Source organism: Dermochelys coriacea, chromosome 13 (genome assembly GCF_009764565.3).
Source record: "Dermochelys coriacea isolate rDerCor1 chromosome 13, rDerCor1.pri.v4, whole genome shotgun sequence".
Taxonomy (NCBI): domain Eukaryota; kingdom Metazoa; phylum Chordata; order Testudines; family Dermochelyidae; genus Dermochelys; species Dermochelys coriacea.
Genome location: NC_050080.1, coordinates 23,240,403 through 23,258,038, shown reverse-complemented (window position 1 = coordinate 23,258,038; position 17,636 = coordinate 23,240,403). Strand labels below are relative to the sequence as shown.

Below are 17,636 nucleotides of genomic sequence, written 5' to 3'. Positions count from 1 at the left end.
GAGGCTGCTGGGGACATGCACAGCCTAAATCCACTAGCCCCAAATCCCATAGAGAAGGCTCAGTGTGCTATGAATACATCTACTTCAGGACATGTACCTCCCCATGTCAATCCTTCATAGGTCCCATGGACACCGCCTTGTATATCTTTGTGTCTGTCCAATCCTGGAGATATTTGGGCACCAAATATGAGACATTACTATTAAAACCCCAGCTTGGTCTTCAGAGGACTCATCCCAGCTGCCATGACCTGTTGGATATTGTCTGTTATAGAGCAGCATCTGAGGTTTCCTTACCTTCTATATGTATTGGTGCCACTTCCTCATGATGGACTTTCTCTTTGCAGTGGGGCAGACTTGCTGGCAGTAAATGCAGATGGAAATATGCCATATGATCTCTGTGAAGATGAGCAGACTCTCGATGTCATTGAGACCTGCATGGCATACCAGGGTAAGGAAGAGTAGGAATACTCAAAATACCTTGGAAATGGGTTAATAAAGTATTGAATCATGTTTTTGTGTTCTTCAGCACTTGGTACTCCTATTGAGGAAAGTAGAAGTCACTGCACTGCATTTCTTCTTGGCAGCTGTAGGAAGCCAGACTTTCATGGGCCTAATCTATAAAGTTCTGAATAGTAACCCACGGTAAAGGACTCTATCCAGCTACCAGTCCTCTGATCCATACAGCCCCCCTTATAGCAGAGCCCGTGCTGTGAAGGGACTTATCTGAAAAGACAACCTTAGATTTTGAGAGAGAGAGAGCTGCTTTGGGGGAGTTTAAAATCTGAACCTGGATAGCTAGTTTACCTTTCCCCAGCCAGAGCTTAGGCTCAGAGGGGCACTAAACCATTAAAGACCCCAGCCTAGAGAAGAAGGAAGATGAACAAGCAGCAGTGGCTAGAGGGCTCTCTGACAGAGAGAAGACTACAGGTACTGCCTGTCTCTCCCAGGCCAGGGTCAGGCCTGGATTGAGTGGAACTTACTCACACCTTGCAAGGAGAGAACAATGTTTAGACAAGACCCAGGCACACAGGCCTTTTGTTTTGTTTTATCCCTTTGCGCTGTACCTTTGGATGAATAAATAATGCTTTCTTCTGAAGAAGCTGTTTGTGGGTCATTTTAATCAGCTGCTCATCACAGACTCCTGGTGGAAAAGGACTTACAGGTGCTAAATATAGCTGGGCCTGACTCGTGATCATGGTTTCGGGAAATGGAGGCTGCAGCCCAGTGACGCAGCCTAAGAATGCTGAGCTGCATGATTCCATCCTGAGAGGTGCAGTGCACCGTCACCAGAGGGGTGCATTCAAGAGGGACTAAGTGTCTTAAGCATAGCGTACCAGGTAACCATGATTGGCCTCATCCTAGTTGCTAAAGTTGTGGGTGAGGAACACTTGCTTGGCATATGCCTATCTACTAAGGTCTGTTTTGGCGCCCTCACTATAGAATCTCTCAGTACAGTACTTGCATTCTGTCCTCACTATGCCTGGCTCGAGCCATTGCTGTTACCCCTTCAGTTCTCATAAGCTGGTTCTCAGATGGTAGCATCATCTGTTCATGTATTCCCTACTCATTTAAACACAGAGCCCTCTGCTGCTACCATTGAAGTCAGTGGGAGTCTGGTTGCTGAGTTTGATGGGAGCAGAACTGGGCTGAGGTTCTCGCCTGCCTGTCAGAAGAGTATATGCTGTACGGATTATGTATTCCCCCATTTTCTTATCTATAAAAGGGGGAATAAGGACAGCTCAGGGAATTATAGACTGCCCAGCTGAATTTCAGAAGCCAGAAAGATAATGGAACAAATAATCAAACAGTCAATTTGTAAGCACCTAAAAGATAACAGAACAAAGCCAAACCAACCTAATATCCTTCTTTGACAGGGTAACAAGCCTTGTGGATGGGGGGGAAGCAGCAGATGTGATATAGCTCGACTTTAGTGAGGTTTCTGTTTCTATCTCACGTGACCTTCTTATAAACAAACTAGGGATATATAGCCTAGACAAACCTACTATCAGGTGGGTGCACAACTGGTTGGAAAACAGTACTCAAGAGAGTAGTTGTCAATGGTTCACAGTCATGCTGGAAGGACGTATTGAGTGTGGTCCCTCAGGGATCTGTCCTGGGTCTGGCATTGAGAGTACAATTATAAAGCTTGTGCATGATACTAAGCTGGCTGTGATTGCAAGCTTTGGAGGACAGGATGAGAATTCAAAATGTTCTTGACAAATTGGAGAAATGGTCTGAAATAATGAGGATGAAATTCATTCAGGACAAATGCAAAGTACTATTCTTAGGAAGAAATAATCACTTGCACAAATATAAAATGGGACATGACTGCCTAGGAAAGAGTACTTAAGAAGAGAATCCGGGGAGATTATAAATGGATCACAAACTAAATATCAGTCAACAATGTAATACTGTTGCAAATAAAAGCAAACATCATTCTAGGATGTATTAGCAGGAGACTTGTTAGCAACACATGAAAATTAATTCTTCCACTCTACTCAGCACTAATAAGGCCTGAACTGAAGTACTGTGCCCTATTCTGGGCACCACACTTCGGGAAAGATGTGGAGAAAGTAGAAAATGTCACCTATGAGGAAAGATCGAAAAAATTAGATTTGTTTAGTCTGGAGAAAAGACTGAAGGGAAACATTATAACAGTCTTCAGGTAATAAAAGGTTGTTATAAAGAGGAGAGTGATATATTGTTCTCCTTAACCACTGAGGACAGGATGAGAAGCAATGGGCTTAAATTGCAGCAAGAGAGATTTAGTTTAGACATTAGGAAAAACTTCCTAAGTGTAAGGGTAGGTAAGCACTGGAACGAATTACCTAGGGAAGTTGTGGAATCTCCATCATTGAAGGATTTTAAGAACAGGTTAGACATACACCTCTTAGGGATGGTCTAGATAATCATAGAATCATAGAATCATAGAATATCAGGGTTGGAAGGGACCCCAGAAGGTCATCTAGTCCAACCCCCTGCTCAAAGCAGGACCAAGTCCCAGTTAAATCATCCCAGCCAGGGCTTTGTCAAGCCTGACCTTAAAAACCTCTAAGGAAGGAGATTCTACCACCTCCCTAGGTAACGCATTCCAGTGTTTCACCACCCTCTTAGTGAAAAAGTTTTTCCTAATATCCAATCTAAACCTCCCCCATTGCAACTTGAGACCATTACTCCTCGTTCTGTCATCTGCTACCATTGAGAACAGTCTAGAGCCATCCTCTTTGAAACCCCCTTTCAGGTAGTTGAAAGCAGCTATCAAATCCCCCCTCATTCTTCTCTTCTGCAGACTAAACAATCCCAGCTCCTTCAGCCTCTCCTCATAAGTCATGTGCTCTAGACCCCTAATCATTTTTTTTGCCCTTCGTTGTACTCTTTCCAATTTATCCACATCCTTCCTGTAGTGTGGGGCCCAAAACTGGACACAGTACTCCAGATGAGGCCTCACCAGTGTCGAATAGAGGGGAACGATCACGTCCCTCGATCTGCTCGCTATGCCCCTACTTATACAACCCAAAATGCCATTGGCCTTCTTGGCAACAAGGGCACACTGCTTACTCATATCCAGCTTCTCGTCCACTGTCACCCCTAGGTCCTTTTCCGCAGAACTGCTGCCGAGCCATTCGGTCCCTAGTCTGTAGCGGTGCATTGGATTCTTCCATCCTAAGTGCAGGACCCTGCATTTATCCTTATTGAACCTCATTAGATTTCTTTTGGCCCAATCCTCCAATTTGTCTAGGTCCTTCTGTATCCTATCCCTCCCCTCCAGCGTATCTACCACTCCTCCCAGTTTAGTATCATCCGCAAATTTGCTGAGAGTGCAATCCACACCATCCTCCAGATCATTTATGAAGATATTGAACAAAACAGGCCCCAGGACCGACCCCTGGGGCACTCCACTTGACACCGGCTGCCAACTAGACATGGAGCCATTGATCACTACCCGTTGAGCCCGACAATCTAGCCAGCTTTCTACCCACCTTATAGTGCATTCATCCAGCCCATACTTCCTTAACTTGCTGACAAGAATGCTGTGGGAGACCGTGTCAAAAGCTTTGCTAAAGTCAAGAAACAATACATCTACTGCTTTCCCTTCATCCACAGAACCAGTAATCTCATCATAAAAGGCGATTAGATTAGTCAGGCATGACCTTCCCTTGGTGAATCCATGCTGACTGTTCCTGATCACTTTCCTCTCCTCTAAGTGCTTCAGGATTGATTCTTTGAGGACCTGCTCCATGATTTTTCCAGGGACTGAGGTGAGGCTGACCGGCCTGTAGTTCCCAGGATCCTCCTTCTTCCCTTTTTTAAAGATGGGCACTACATTAGCCTTTTTCCAGTCATCCGGGACTTCCCCCGTTCGCCACGAGTTTTCAAAGATAATGGCCAAGGGCTCTGCAATCACAGCCGCCAATTCCTTCAGCACTCTCGGATGCAATTCGTCCGGCCCCATGGACTTAGTCCTGCCTCACTGCAGGGGACTGAACTAGATGACCTATCAAGACCCCTTCCAGTCCTACATTTCTATGATTTCTTACCCTCCAGAGCTGCAGTTTTTCTCCCTTGCCAAGTCCCTTCCCTGTGTAACATACACATAAGCAGTGGCTATCCTATGGCAAATAGCAGGGTGGATGAAATAGCCCATAAGTTCCCTCTGAGAATGGGGGCCTGCTTCTGATCACAGAGAGGGGAGTCTCCCTGTCAACCATGCAGCACATAATTACCTTCTGCATAGATGGCCAAGATGGTCCCTTCCATTAGGCTTGCTGGAAATGTGGGTCAGGAATGAGGCTACCTCTGAAAGGGGTAGTGCCTCAGCTCAAACTTGCTTCTAGCATGCAAAGGTTTAAAGAAACAGTGGTTACACCATCAGTCCTCAACCTGTGTAGCTAGCTGCCTATGAGCCACCAGGGTTTGATAGCCTTTCATCTTTCTCAAAAAGAAAAGGAGTACTTGTGGCACCTTAGAGACTAACAAATTTATTTGAGCATAAGCTTTCGTGAGCTACAGCTAGCTGAGGTTCTGTGTGGGGGGGCTTAAAATTGAGCTCCTATTTGCTTTGCACAGGTATTAAAGACTCTGGCTCTTGTTCCCAGGGGAGGATTTTGGTGGAATATCATTCTCACACCATTAGGAACACTATTAACCTGGCTGTGCTTTGTAGGTACTGAATGGATAGAATATGCCAAGTGTTCTAATTGATGTTCAGCATGCAGATATGATCAGACAAGGAATTTGAACCCAATTATTGCTGTTATTTACTGGGTCAGGAGAGGAAAAAAACATTTCCATTTCCTTTTCTCCCTGTTAACTACAGGCATCACACAGGAAAAAATCAATGAGATGCGGGCTGCCCCGGAGCAGGCCATGATCTCTGACATCCGAGGTCTGATTGCAGCAGGTCAAGACCTGAACAGGACAGATATTCAAGGTGCTACATTGGTGAGCAGAATTGCTACAGTATCCACCCTCGTCTGTCCCTACAATCTGTGTGAATTCTAGGAGGCTGTCGGTGGTCTTTGTTAATCTCCAAAGACAAGTACAGTGTGAGGAGGTAGAAGGCTAGTGGTTTTTATTTTAGGTCATCTCCTTTGAGCAACAAACCGTGTCCATGAGTAAAGACTTTGCAATTCAGGGCCTGATCTCACTCCCACTGGAGTTAATGGCCAACTGATCTGTAGGAATTGCCGTAAGAGATCAGATCACTGGTCTACCTTGTCCGGTATTCTGTCTCTCATAGCGGACCAGTACCAGCTGCTTCAAAAGAAGTCTCACAATGAAAGTCCTGTACATTCCAATGGAAGCATGAATTTTGGAAAAGTCTTTGGGCAGGTTGAGTAAAACAATTCAGTAGTTCTATTATCACTCCTAATCCCATTAGCATCTGATCTGACTTCTACTGAACTGAGAATAAAAATCCTCATTGACTTTAGTGGGATCAGGTGCAACTGAAGGATCTGACCCCATATCTTTTTGGTTGCCCCAAAGGAGTCTCTTTGGCCTCTCACGTAAACTTTCCCAAAAAGCTAGAGTGCCCTAGTAATACTGTTTTTTAACTGTAGTGTATTGTAGCTTATGTGGCTGTGACTTTGGTAACTTGACATTTGAGTTCAGAGGTATCTGAGAAGGCTTTGGTACCTACTAGCCCACCGACAGCAATTCCGGGCCTCAGGACAGAACAGTCAATGAGCCCCTTAGAAAGTGATGGCTGAGGTTTGATTCATGCAGGGAGGGCTGGAGCCAGACCCCACGCTGCTGCTGGCCTGTCGTGGCGTTGCCACGTGAGCGCAGATCTGGACCACGTGCGGGCTGGTGCACACGCGCACAATCCATGGACACCGTCCACCTGACATTTGAGCAGTGCTGCACCTGCGCTGGCTGGTGTCCAGCGAGCTGCTGGCTGCGCTACTGGGCGTGCTCTTCCGGCACTGCCAGGGCTTCCACATGCCCACCTGGCTGCCTTCGCCGCCACTGATACCGCCCCACATGCGCCTAGGAGCCCTGCGGCCCACCCAGGCGATTTGAAAGGGCCCCGGGAATCCTGTCTCCGTTACCGCGGCGGCGGCTGGGGGCCTCCGGCTCCTTTTAAATTGCCCAGGCCCCTGGGCAATTGTCCCCTTTGCCTGCCTTGCCCCCTCCGTCAGCGGGCCTGGGTATCTAGGTTACCTGATGTCATTACACAAGTGGCCAAACCATGGCAGTGTAATGAAGTCTCTAATTCTAAAACATTGTCAGTGGAATTCAGAAATCTTTCCTGTATCATTAGTTAGAAAATCTGAGGAGGGCAGGATCTCTAAATAAGACTCTGGTGGCAGTAACCTTTCATGGGGCTTACGTTTTCACAGCATTCTGAGGTTTCTCCTTTTAACTAATTTAAAAATTTACTAATTCTCCTTTTAACTAATTTAATCCAGCACAGTGGAACTGTTTATAATTTTGACAGCTTCCCCCCTGAGGATCAAGCCTGCATTTACCTTTCAGGCTATTCCTTGTGAAAGTCAAGGATTTCCCACTCACATGCAGTCCCTTGTTGGCCTCATGAAGATATGACCACTGTGCCCTATTCTGGGCACCACACTTCGGGGAAAGACGTGGAGAAACTAGAAAATGTGACCTATGAGGAAAGATCGAAAAAATTAGATTTGTTTAGTCTGGAGAAAAGACTGAGGGGAAACATTATAACAGTCTTCAGGTAATAAAAGGTTGTTATAAAGAGCTGTTATAAGAAATGAGCTAGCTCATGATGGTTTGAGGGGAAGATGAGATTTGGCACTCCATATATTTTATAATAGGGTGAGGGGATGCAAATGTATATAGTATATCCAATTATGTATTCCTTTCACCCCCACCTTTGTATGTTGCTGTTTTAGACTGTGACCTCCCTGTAACAGGGACTGTCTGCCTGTGTGTTAGAACAGTGCCTAGCACAATGGGGCCCTGCTCTCAATATTAATGACCACCAGCTTTGAAAAACTATTGCAGCTGACTTTTATTACCTGTCAGCCACAAACTTCTAGACTGGAATGCATGACAGCAATGGCTCGTTTTCGTAGGGTGGTGCAGGCAGCTAGCATTTCTTTTAGAAAAGCATTGAATTTTAGTACAAAAATAACTCTTACATGGATGATAGGATATCAAAAGGGCAAATTGAGCTTCAGACCTCCCTGCTTTGAGAGTGTCCCTTATATTACACACAAGAGAACACAAAGAAGTCTATAGAGAAGACAACTGGTATAATTTCATTTCTGTGGCATGATCCACTTTCCTTCTCCATTATGGAATGTGCAGAAAGGAGTAGACGTTCTCTTTCCTCGTACAACACCACTTGAAATGGAATTATCTCTGTGGGGGAAGGACTGCTGCCGACTTGTATACAGTAAATTGCAAAACAGAGCACGGAGCAGGAAGACGGTATGTTTTGATCAAGGATACAGCAGCAGACACTATGAAGAAAAACTCCCAAAAGAGACCTAAATGTCCTCACAGAGTAGGAAAGATCCTGTGATTAAGGTTGCATCTGAAGGACACTCAGATGCAGTTTGTGCTCTTTGTATCAGACATTGGAGACCAAAATCTGAAATGCAGATTCCCTGAATTGCAAGCAGTCAGGGATTTAGATGTCTAAGTCACTTAAATTGTGAGCGCAAGTAACAGAATGTGCAAAACTGTGGCCACAGAAATGGAAACCTGGCTATGGCCAGGCTGAAAACTTGGTCCTAGAGATCCATTCCAGAGCATCTCAGAAGAATGTCCTCTTCACCCATTGTCATGGAACGTGCAGAGATAAAAATGCAAAATGTTGGGGGGTGGGGGAGGTGTTTAACTCCTGACCACAGACGCCTGCCACATTGCACCTAGCATCACAGTACCTTTCTTTTCTCTTTCCATAAATAGTTACAGATGGTGATTTCATTTTGTTTTGACATGTGTGAAAAAGCACTTACATGTTAAAAACCCTTGTAGGACATTTCTTAGATCAGCCCAAAGACCTTTAGTGGCAGAAATTTCCCTAAACATATTGATGACGCTCCAGGGTCGAGACTCCCCTGGAAGTCAGAGCAATGTCTTGTCATTCACTTCAATGGGCACTGAACAGCACTGCTGTTTCTTCTTGGTCTAAACTCAGACACTGCAGTGGCATCACCTGGGTTACTTGGTGAAGAAGGAAGTTCATGAGCCTTAAACAGCAATTCATACTCTCTGTTTCTGGTCTCTTAGCTGCACATAGCTGGGGCTAATGGCTACCTGCATGCAGCTGAGATGCTTCTCGACCATGGAGCACAGTTAGACATCCAGGACTGGGATGGATGGGAACCTCTCCATGCTGCTGCCTTCTGGGGACAGGTAAAGGCTTTTGCTGAAAGTCTATTTTGTGCGGCTGGTTCACCTCAGAGGGAGGCTGGGGCAGCATTTCAAAGCAGAGGACGAGTGCTCTGGCCAGAGTGCACGCTCCCTTTGTCTGCAAAATCCAGGTGCTCTGTGGGTACAAGCAGAGCAAGTGTATTGTGTGGGCACAAGAAGTCCAAACAAGTGCCAATAAAGCCTTAATAATGCCATGATTTGCTCCCCCTCCCGTCCAAACACTTACACCATCCAATATTTTGCATAGGGCATGTGTTGGAAAACTACTGTTTAGGAAGGTTTTTGAATGCTGTGAAAATGTCATTGGCACTATTTCTTGTATCCCTCCACCTGTAAAGCCAGGGTCCTAGTTACCAGCTGCGCAGGGCTCAGAAAGCCCTAAAAAAGACCTAAAATAGCTTTTTAGATATCCACATGTTACGGCTTTAAAGTCTGATACCTCAGGCTCTCCCAAGGGTAGAAATGAGTGCAGGTCCCATTGAGAAGCTGGGAATCTCACTGTGCCAGTGTTGGAGGGTTGGAGTGTGTTCTCTGCCTGTACATGTACATACAAGAAATTGATCCTAGTATTTTCCCCTCCAACTCCCACATCTCATGGATCCGTGTCTGCTAGTACTGTTCCTTAGGGTATGCATGCCAGAGACCATTGCCGATGGACACACTGCCATCCTGGCAAGTAGACATGGAGTGGATTTACTCCCAATTGTGGGGTCCCCGCCCATGGGCTGGATGCATTGGGCGGGCGGGGGGGGGGTATCTAAGCTCAGAGTCTCACTAAGACCTTGGTGATTCTAAGTGAGCAGCTTTCCCTGGGAGAGCTGGTGGGAAATCTCCCAGTGGTTGAGCTGGTAGGAACTGTGCTTAGTATCTTGTGTGGAGAACACTCATACACCCACCAGCACAGCTGGAGATCCTGGTGTCAATGAATCATGCATGCCACTGCTCCATAGCTTGCTTGGTCCCTTAGATCACATGCAGCTACTGATTGCCTAAACCAGGGCTGTGAATATTGTTTTATTTCCCTTGCTGCAGATGCAGATGGCAGAGTTGCTGGTGTCCCATGGGGCCAGCCTGAGTGCCAGGACGGCCTTTGATGAGATGCCAATAGGTGAGTTCAAATTCTCTCCTTTGTAAGGGTATTTCTAATCTTGGCTAAATCCCTGGGATTTCTCCAAACAGCACAAAGCAACCGGGAGTCTCTGAGCCTGCTGGAGTTCAGGGCTGAAATTATTAAGTGTGATTTTTTTTTTCAAGTGACTTAAAAGCATACGTCCCATTGAAAGTCAATGGGACTTAAGAGCGTAAGTGCCTCAGTCACTTCAGTGCTTTTGAAAATGTTACCTTTGCTCCTGAAGCATCCGCCTCTCCTCCGTACACCCCTGCTCACATGGCCTCCCCGTCTCCAGCTCCCACTCCACCTGCCCGCTGCAGAACTGTGAATGGTTTGCTGCTTTTCAGGTCTTCTGCACCTACTCTGTGCAGCCCAAAGAATAAAAGAAAAGGAGTACTTGTGGCACCTTAGAGACTAACAAATTTATTTGAGCATAAGCTTTCGTGAGCTACAGCTCACTTCATCGGATGCATGTAGCTCACGAAAGCTTATGCTCAAATAAATTTGTTAGTCTCTAAGCTGCCACTAGTACTCCTTTTCTTTTTTGCGAATACAGACTAACATGGCTGCCACTCTGAAGCCCAAAGAATGTGATTTTTATTACCCTGGTTTGCTGTGGCCAGATTCCAAGCCAATTTGGTGTGGAGTGGGAAGGGGAGAGATAGGGAAGTCTGATACCTCGACTTCCAGTCTCCATTTCTAAGAGTTCTATCCCCAGCTGCTGACCTCCTGTCATTGTATGTCCACAGGAACAGGAATTGGTTAAATACAGAAATTGTCAAAAGGCTTCTTCCCTTCCCCATAGACTTCCATGTAATTCCAGGAGTCATCCTACATTTCTAGAATATCAAAATATAAAACAATGGTCAAAACATCTCTTCCCCTTTGTGATGTGAGGTACGACACACTGCACAGAAGAGAGGGATCGAGTCAGTCTCTCTGGCCAATGCAGAGCTAAAATCCACAGAATATTCTCCAGTGCTTTTTTCCAGTCCTGTTTTAGTGCCCCAGACAATGCTGCTTCCACTAATTGCCTTAGGGACTGGCTTTCTTGTTCTGCTTAAATTTTCCTTCTCAATTCTATTCCATTATCTCTACCAAACTGTGAAGACCAAGAAGGCACAGCTTTGTGGGTGGCGCAGGAGTGTCTAATTATGGTTGTTATCATACGTGCTCCCTCTAGCCCCCATGCCCCCTGTTCCATTCAGCTGAGTGTATTACATTAGTACAGCCCTGCTCATGGCTTGGTTTGGTTTGTGTGTGCCTTAGACTTGTGTGAAGAAGAGGAGTTCAAAGTGTTACTGTTGGAGCTGAAACATAAACATGATGTGATCATGAAATCTCAGATGAGGCATAAGTCCTCCCTCAGCAGGAGAACCTCCAGCACGGGAAGCCGAGGGTGAGTGCGAAACTGATCTTCCCACAGATCATGCCACACACTAGACTGGAGAGCACCCTTGCTGTCCCAAACCTGAAAGCAGACTACCCAGTATGCAGTGTAATCAGATACAAAGCTGTCTGCTCTGAAGTTCAGTGGACTCTCCAAAAGGCTGAAACTGGGCCAATTGTTCAGTGAGCTTTTTTTTTTTTTTTTTTGAAGATTATGCTGCTTCTAGAAAAGTAGGCTCCATGATGCAGTGCATCAGTCACTGCTGGAAAACGTAGCAGGTGATAGGGGAGTTTCCCACCTCCTAAATTATTGGTATTTGTTCCATCATTGATTAATGCTTTGAAAAGATCTTTTCTTGCATGATAGCTCTAATGACTGGAGATGTGGGGAAAAGTGGAGGTATAGCAATAGGTAACATAAGGACAGAACCCCGATACTCTTCTGCAAGTTGACTGAACACACAGTCTATCTAGAATATTCTTTTTCTATATGAATTTAGAGTAGCAGTTCTCAAGCTATGGCCTGCAGAACTCCACTGGACCAGTCCACAGGTCCTCTCCTAGAACAAAACTAACGGATAAAGCTCCAGGGGAGGCTGGGTGGAAAGCTGTCCACTAGCAGAACTGTATGTGAGATCTCATCTTCTGAGCCCAAATCCTCTTTGAAAAATTCCTTTACCATTTCTGTGCTTCCCTTTCCTCCCTGTAATGTGAGAGTTAGGGACCTTTTCTACCTCACATGGCTGCTCTGAGACTTAATTCATGTTTGTAATGTGCTCCTAGACACTGATGGAAGATGCTGTAAATGCAAGGAGGATATGAAGGAGCTATCATGTGAGGAGGAGCTCCCTCACTGCCCCATCTTGCTAAAGTCTCTGCTCCTTGCTTCTCTCCTTCAGGAAGGTGGTGAGGAGGGCGAGTCTTTCGGACCGAACCAACCTTTACAGGAAGGAGTATGAAAAGGAGGCCATTGTCTGGCAGCAAATGGGAGCAACGGAAGAACAGAGAAACTCAGGCTATGCTGGAGAAATCATGGAGGCTCGATCTGACCAAGAGAACACAGATCCAGTAAGGAACCAAACTCATGTTCTACTTTCCTATCAAAATTCATAAAGATCCTGAAACCAGAGATGTGAATGGGCTTGTTGATTATCAGTACTTGGACACTATGGTGATGGGTGTTGTGTGAAAACCTAGATTATTTTAAAGACAATGTTAAGGGCACACATTTAAATACAAGGCCAGATTCTGGTTCCAGCTACACTCGTGTAAATCAGGAGTACTGCTCTGGAAGTGAAAGGAATGATGTGGGATTCACAACAAAATAAATGAGGCCAGAATCTGAGCCAAAAAGTCAAGCAATTGCAAAAACTCATGTTCTCATATAATTGTGTGTATTTTTATGTGCATTTAATAGACATTATATAGCTGCAATGTGGTTGGGCCAATGTTTCTAGAAGAACTTGATCTTATACTCTCTGGTTATCTTTATTTAATTCAGTTACCATCATGTTGAATTAACATAAGGTTGTTTTTTTTTTTTGCGTTTAATTGCCTTGTTTTTTAAAAAGAAAACAAATGTGGAACTGTCCTTCTATGTTAATATTTAACTGGTCCCAGTTAGGATTTGAAGTTCCCACATTAATGAAATAATAGGGCTTTGGGATAGGTAATTTCACCCCTTTGCTGCTACTCTTTGGCTGTAGGAATGGATTAAAAGGGACCAGCCTGGACTCGAAAGCTGTGGAAGGGATGGCTTGTACACTGGGAGCTGCTTCTCTTTAATGTTTTCTCATTACAGAATTCAGAGTTGGAGAAGTCTATGCTCCTTCCTGAGTTAGCAACCAAAAGCACACAGAGTGACCCTCAGTCTTCCCTCCAGAATGGACTCAGGACACCAGCCAGCAGTTACCAGTACTCGGTTTCCAATGGGGACGTCTGGAAAATGCACACAGCTCCAGACTGTAATACAAGTCAAGCACTGCCCTACAGCAGCCCCGGTGTCCCCGACTCTCAGCAAATCTGGGGTGGCTACAAGGATCGCAGCCATCAAACACTTTCTGAACTGAAGCGGCAGCGGGCTGCAGCTAAGCTGCTTAACCACACCTTCCTCAGCACCCACTTTGGCACCAGTGTGAGTGGGGTAGTTGAGAATGGGGGCGAGGCCAAGGAGCACCTGATTGATTCCAGGACTTCTCCCTACAGCTCCAATGGGACATCGGTTTATTACACAGCGTCCAGTGGCGATCCCCCTCTCTTGAAATTCAAAGCTCCCATGGATGAAATGGAGGAGAAAGTGCACGGGTGCTGCAGGATTTCCTAGTGTCATCCATGTCTCGCCTCAGAGGAGACTAAAAGTGGATGGCCAGGTTGGCTTTATTATTGTGGATGGGCTATTTCCATCCCCACATGGGGAGAACTCAGTTTAGTTACATAGGACCTGATGGTGCCAGCCTCATTCATCTTGAATAGTACCTGACCCTGCCAGTAACCCCGCTGCAATCAAATGAGTAAGGCAGGCAGAGTGAGGCCCAGAGTGGAGAAATGAAGTACACATCCTCACATGCAGTAAAAAAAAGCTACCCCACTCTTCCTCATGGCAGTGTTATGAAAGGGACATTGGGGGGCTCTCTACTCTAAATCATGAAGGGTCTTTGAAAGACAAAACCATCTGAATTAGAGTCCTCCCTTTCTGACCCTCCAGCTGGGAGCCACCCAGCTTCTGGAATGCAACACACTGGGCCTGCCTCTCACTCATGGCTGTGATAGGTGTATCCCCCGAGAATGTGTGGTCAGACCCCTGCATTTGTGCAAACAGCCCAGGAGTTGCAAGTGCAGACTTTGAATCTTCGGTGTATTTCATTTGCTTACACAAAGGTGAAGCTGGGCACATCCCCAGTGCATGTACTTCGGGAAGTTGTGTGATGCCTGCTTTGTGGCAGCCGACTGTCAAAAGCTGCAAACCAGTTTGTGGCCTACTGTAATAGAAAGCAGGGGCTGTGCAGTGCCATTGGGTTTGAAGCAGAACTCCTGATGGAAATCCAATAGAATAAACTCTGGCAATAAAATGCTGACTGACAGGGTCAGTAATGGGATAAGAACAAATTACTTGTATTACTAAGACCCTTAGATTAGTGAAATCCATTCATTTTTAACAATCTCACCTTCCCTGTTGGTGCTGCTTTTTACTCTCTATGCTTCACTCAGCTTAAAAACTAGTATGGTCTCTGTTGCTTTCTGTCTCTTCTGCACTAGCAGAGTGCTATTGTATTTGGGTTTCCAGAACCGCAGGGCTCTGTTTAAATTAGGAAGGAAGGGGAAAGAAATACCTGCTTCCAGTAAAAATGGCATGGAAATATTTCCAGTCTCACTAGGTTTTGACACTCTTGTGTGTGAACCTGTGTTCTTGGGGCTAAGCTGCTCAAGCATCTAAATGTGTCAATGCTAAATCATTGCTTTTGGTTGTTGAGCATCACAATAGAATGGAAAGTTTTTTACATTTTTCCCCAGCATTCCAGTGTTTTTTTCAGACCCTATGCTGGGGTCACCAGCAGCAGTATGGTAGCTGCCAGCAAAAGGCTCAGAAATAGTTACCTTGTATGAGAGAGAAAGTGGCTTCTTTCACTGAGCAAAAGCCAGCAGCAGTGAAGTTTGGAGTGGTCTAGTAAAGTGCTGTTGGATAGGAAGCCGGCAGCATGTGTTAACTGTGTGCCAGGCTGCATTTGAGGAATCTGTGGCTTGCTGTAACAAGGGGTGTGCGATTGGCAGGCCTGTTTCTGCAATTGCCCTTCAGGGAGCAAAATCCTCACCTGAATGGTAGGAGCAAGGAGACAGCACCTATCAGCAGAGCATTAGCTCTAGGGAATTGGACATGACAGTCCAGAATAAACAGGCAAAATATTCGCAAAATGTTTTAAGTTGTATCTACAATATATTTCTCTGCACAAAGGGGCCATTGCACACAGTCTGCATGTGTGAATGTTTATCTTATAGGTGCAGCGTAGGCCCCAAACTTGAAAAACACAGGATTGTTTGGGTTCCTGATGCCACCCTGAGCTATCATTGGGTAGAATCCTGCTCACAGCACTGTATCTGTTCTCCAGCTAAGCATCTGCCATAGACCATGAGACTTCCATGCAACTTCCTCTCTTTCCAGCTGCTATTTGAGAGCAATACTGTATTCCCTTCTGGTAAGGGACTTTAAATGTACCTTTCTCTTCTCTGACTCCTCCCCACCCATCCTTTCAACCGTATATGGCTTGGAAAACAGGAGACACTGGCCTAAAGATGAGGCAGCATGTTAGTGAAGCCATCCCACAACTAGAAACATTGTTCCATCTCTACAAGGGAGACTAGCAGTGTGTTAGTGAGACATGTGTGGTGTTATAATGAACAGGGGCTTTTTAACAGTGGTAGGATCCAGAGTTTCTCTATCCTTATATGGGGGAAAGGAAGCAAAGGGAGCTCCACTAGGTACAAGCAGCATATCAAACTGTCTGGAGGGCTCACACACTCCTTGCTTTGTTTACTTCAGAGTTGAATTTGATGTCGCACTTTTTTGAATGGAGCCTGTGTCTGCAGTGCCATATCCAGTGGCAAAGGGATTTGGGCCCATCTTGCCCTCTGCTGGAGAAGGCAGACATTGCACATTACAGTATCTGCGTCCACCAGGCAGGGGAGATGAGCATTTGTTACCACAAGGAAGGTGCCAAGGTGTATTGGCAGATGTTGGAGCTTCCTCTCAGGCTGACGCTTTAGTCTTTTGGACTCTGACAATCCACTTATCCTTCCTTTCCATTTTCTCCCTAAATGAAGAGAATTTTGGCACAGGGGATAGAAAGTCAGGTCAGATTTCAGAGGGTCTGTTACAGCGAAGGCATCTTTTCCTAATGTATTTAATAACATACCCAGTCACTCCTCCCCATTATCCCAGGGATCCTGCCTGACACTCCTGCCCCATTTTCGAGGGGCTGACCTGCTATTCCTGTTCCATTTCCTGATGCCCTACCTGCCTTGGCACTCCACTGCTGCATTGTTTGAACTTGTATGTTAAAAAAACCCAAACACCCTCTAAGCTTATTGGGCCATCAGGGAGCTTCCCTCCTATTCTCCCAACTTAAAGGAGTTGAGCAGATAATTGAAGAGTCCCGTGCAGCTAACTGTGTTGGAGGGTGTATGTAGGTCTGGTGGTGTCATATAACTACCCAGAGTTCCAGGGAACGGAACACATCAAGTTTTCTGGGACAGTCTTAGCAACTGTAGCCTCGATATCATGGAATGAAGATGTTCCCATTTTACTAGGGAATGTCCTTTTCCCATTTACCCCCACTGGAATGAGAATCGCTGGAGCAGAATTATCCTGGTGGTGCTGCTGCACATCAGTTGCAGCCGATGCTAAGCTTTGAACAGTTGTGAGCTATATTCCCAGTGATAGATGATATCAGGTCATGGCCTGTTCCTTCTCACTCACACCAGGCATAAATCAGAAGTGACTCCAATGAAGTCCGATTATACCGGTGAAAGTGAGAGGAGTATTGGGCTTTACATCTCATTCCAGCCAATAGAAAGCAGACACTTGAACGCAATGGAATTATATAGTTTGGGGCTTGCTTTTGTTGACAGTGGTTAGTTACTACACTAAAGCAGTGTGAACCCAGCGTAATGTAGACAAATGGCTCTGATGCATCAATATGACATCTCTGATTAACATAATCTCCAGGATTTCATTATTCCAGCTAATGTTGTGATGTCTAACTAAGCAACAATGGCTTTACTATTGGGGGTGTGGAAGAGATGCTACATAGATTCATAGATACTAAGGTCAGAAGGGACCATTCTGATCATCTAGTCTGACCTCCTGCACAGTGCAGGCCACAGAATCTCACCCACCCACTCCTATGAAAAACCTCACCCATGTCTGAGCTATTGAAGTCCTTAAATCATGGTTCAAAGACTTCAAGGAGCAGAGAAGCCATGCTCTAGCTTAAACGAATATTCCCTTAATTGGACTGCTGTAACATTGCAACCATAAAATTGGCTTTAGAGCTGCTTAATGTGGTTGTTATGGCTCTGGGGCTGTAAATATAACCTTGGTGATAACTTGTAATTTATCTCCAATTTATCTCAGAATGGAGAAGAGCCAGAAACTAGTGAATGCTCTAGGAGCTGCACCAGGGCAGTGATGAGCTTTACCTACCATTGGTGCATGTAGGGATTTGGGAATGGGATAGTCAATCTAGGGTCCTTTCCATGGCTACTTAAGGATGTGAATCAA

At 45.5% G+C, this 17,636-nt stretch overlaps 1 protein-coding gene across 1 annotated transcript in view; it reads left to right on the top strand.

Annotated features, from left to right (window-relative positions):
- PPP1R16B (protein phosphatase 1 regulatory subunit 16B) overlaps positions 1 to 17,161 on the top strand; it is a 104,123-nt gene extending 86,962 nt beyond the window's left edge. Inside the window, exons 5-11 of the mRNA XM_038369675.2 lie at positions 345 to 448; positions 5,318 to 5,442; positions 8,719 to 8,844; positions 9,895 to 9,970; positions 11,243 to 11,372; positions 12,262 to 12,430; positions 13,164 to 17,161. Coding sequence (XP_038225603.1) covers positions 345 to 448; positions 5,318 to 5,442; positions 8,719 to 8,844; positions 9,895 to 9,970; positions 11,243 to 11,372; positions 12,262 to 12,430; positions 13,164 to 13,685 — 1,252 coding nt within the window. The 3' untranslated portion in view covers positions 13,686 to 17,161. The remainder of the gene's footprint in view (positions 1 to 344; positions 449 to 5,317; positions 5,443 to 8,718; positions 8,845 to 9,894; positions 9,971 to 11,242; positions 11,373 to 12,261; positions 12,431 to 13,163) is intronic.
- The last annotated feature ends 475 nt before the right edge of the window (positions 17,162 to 17,636 follow it).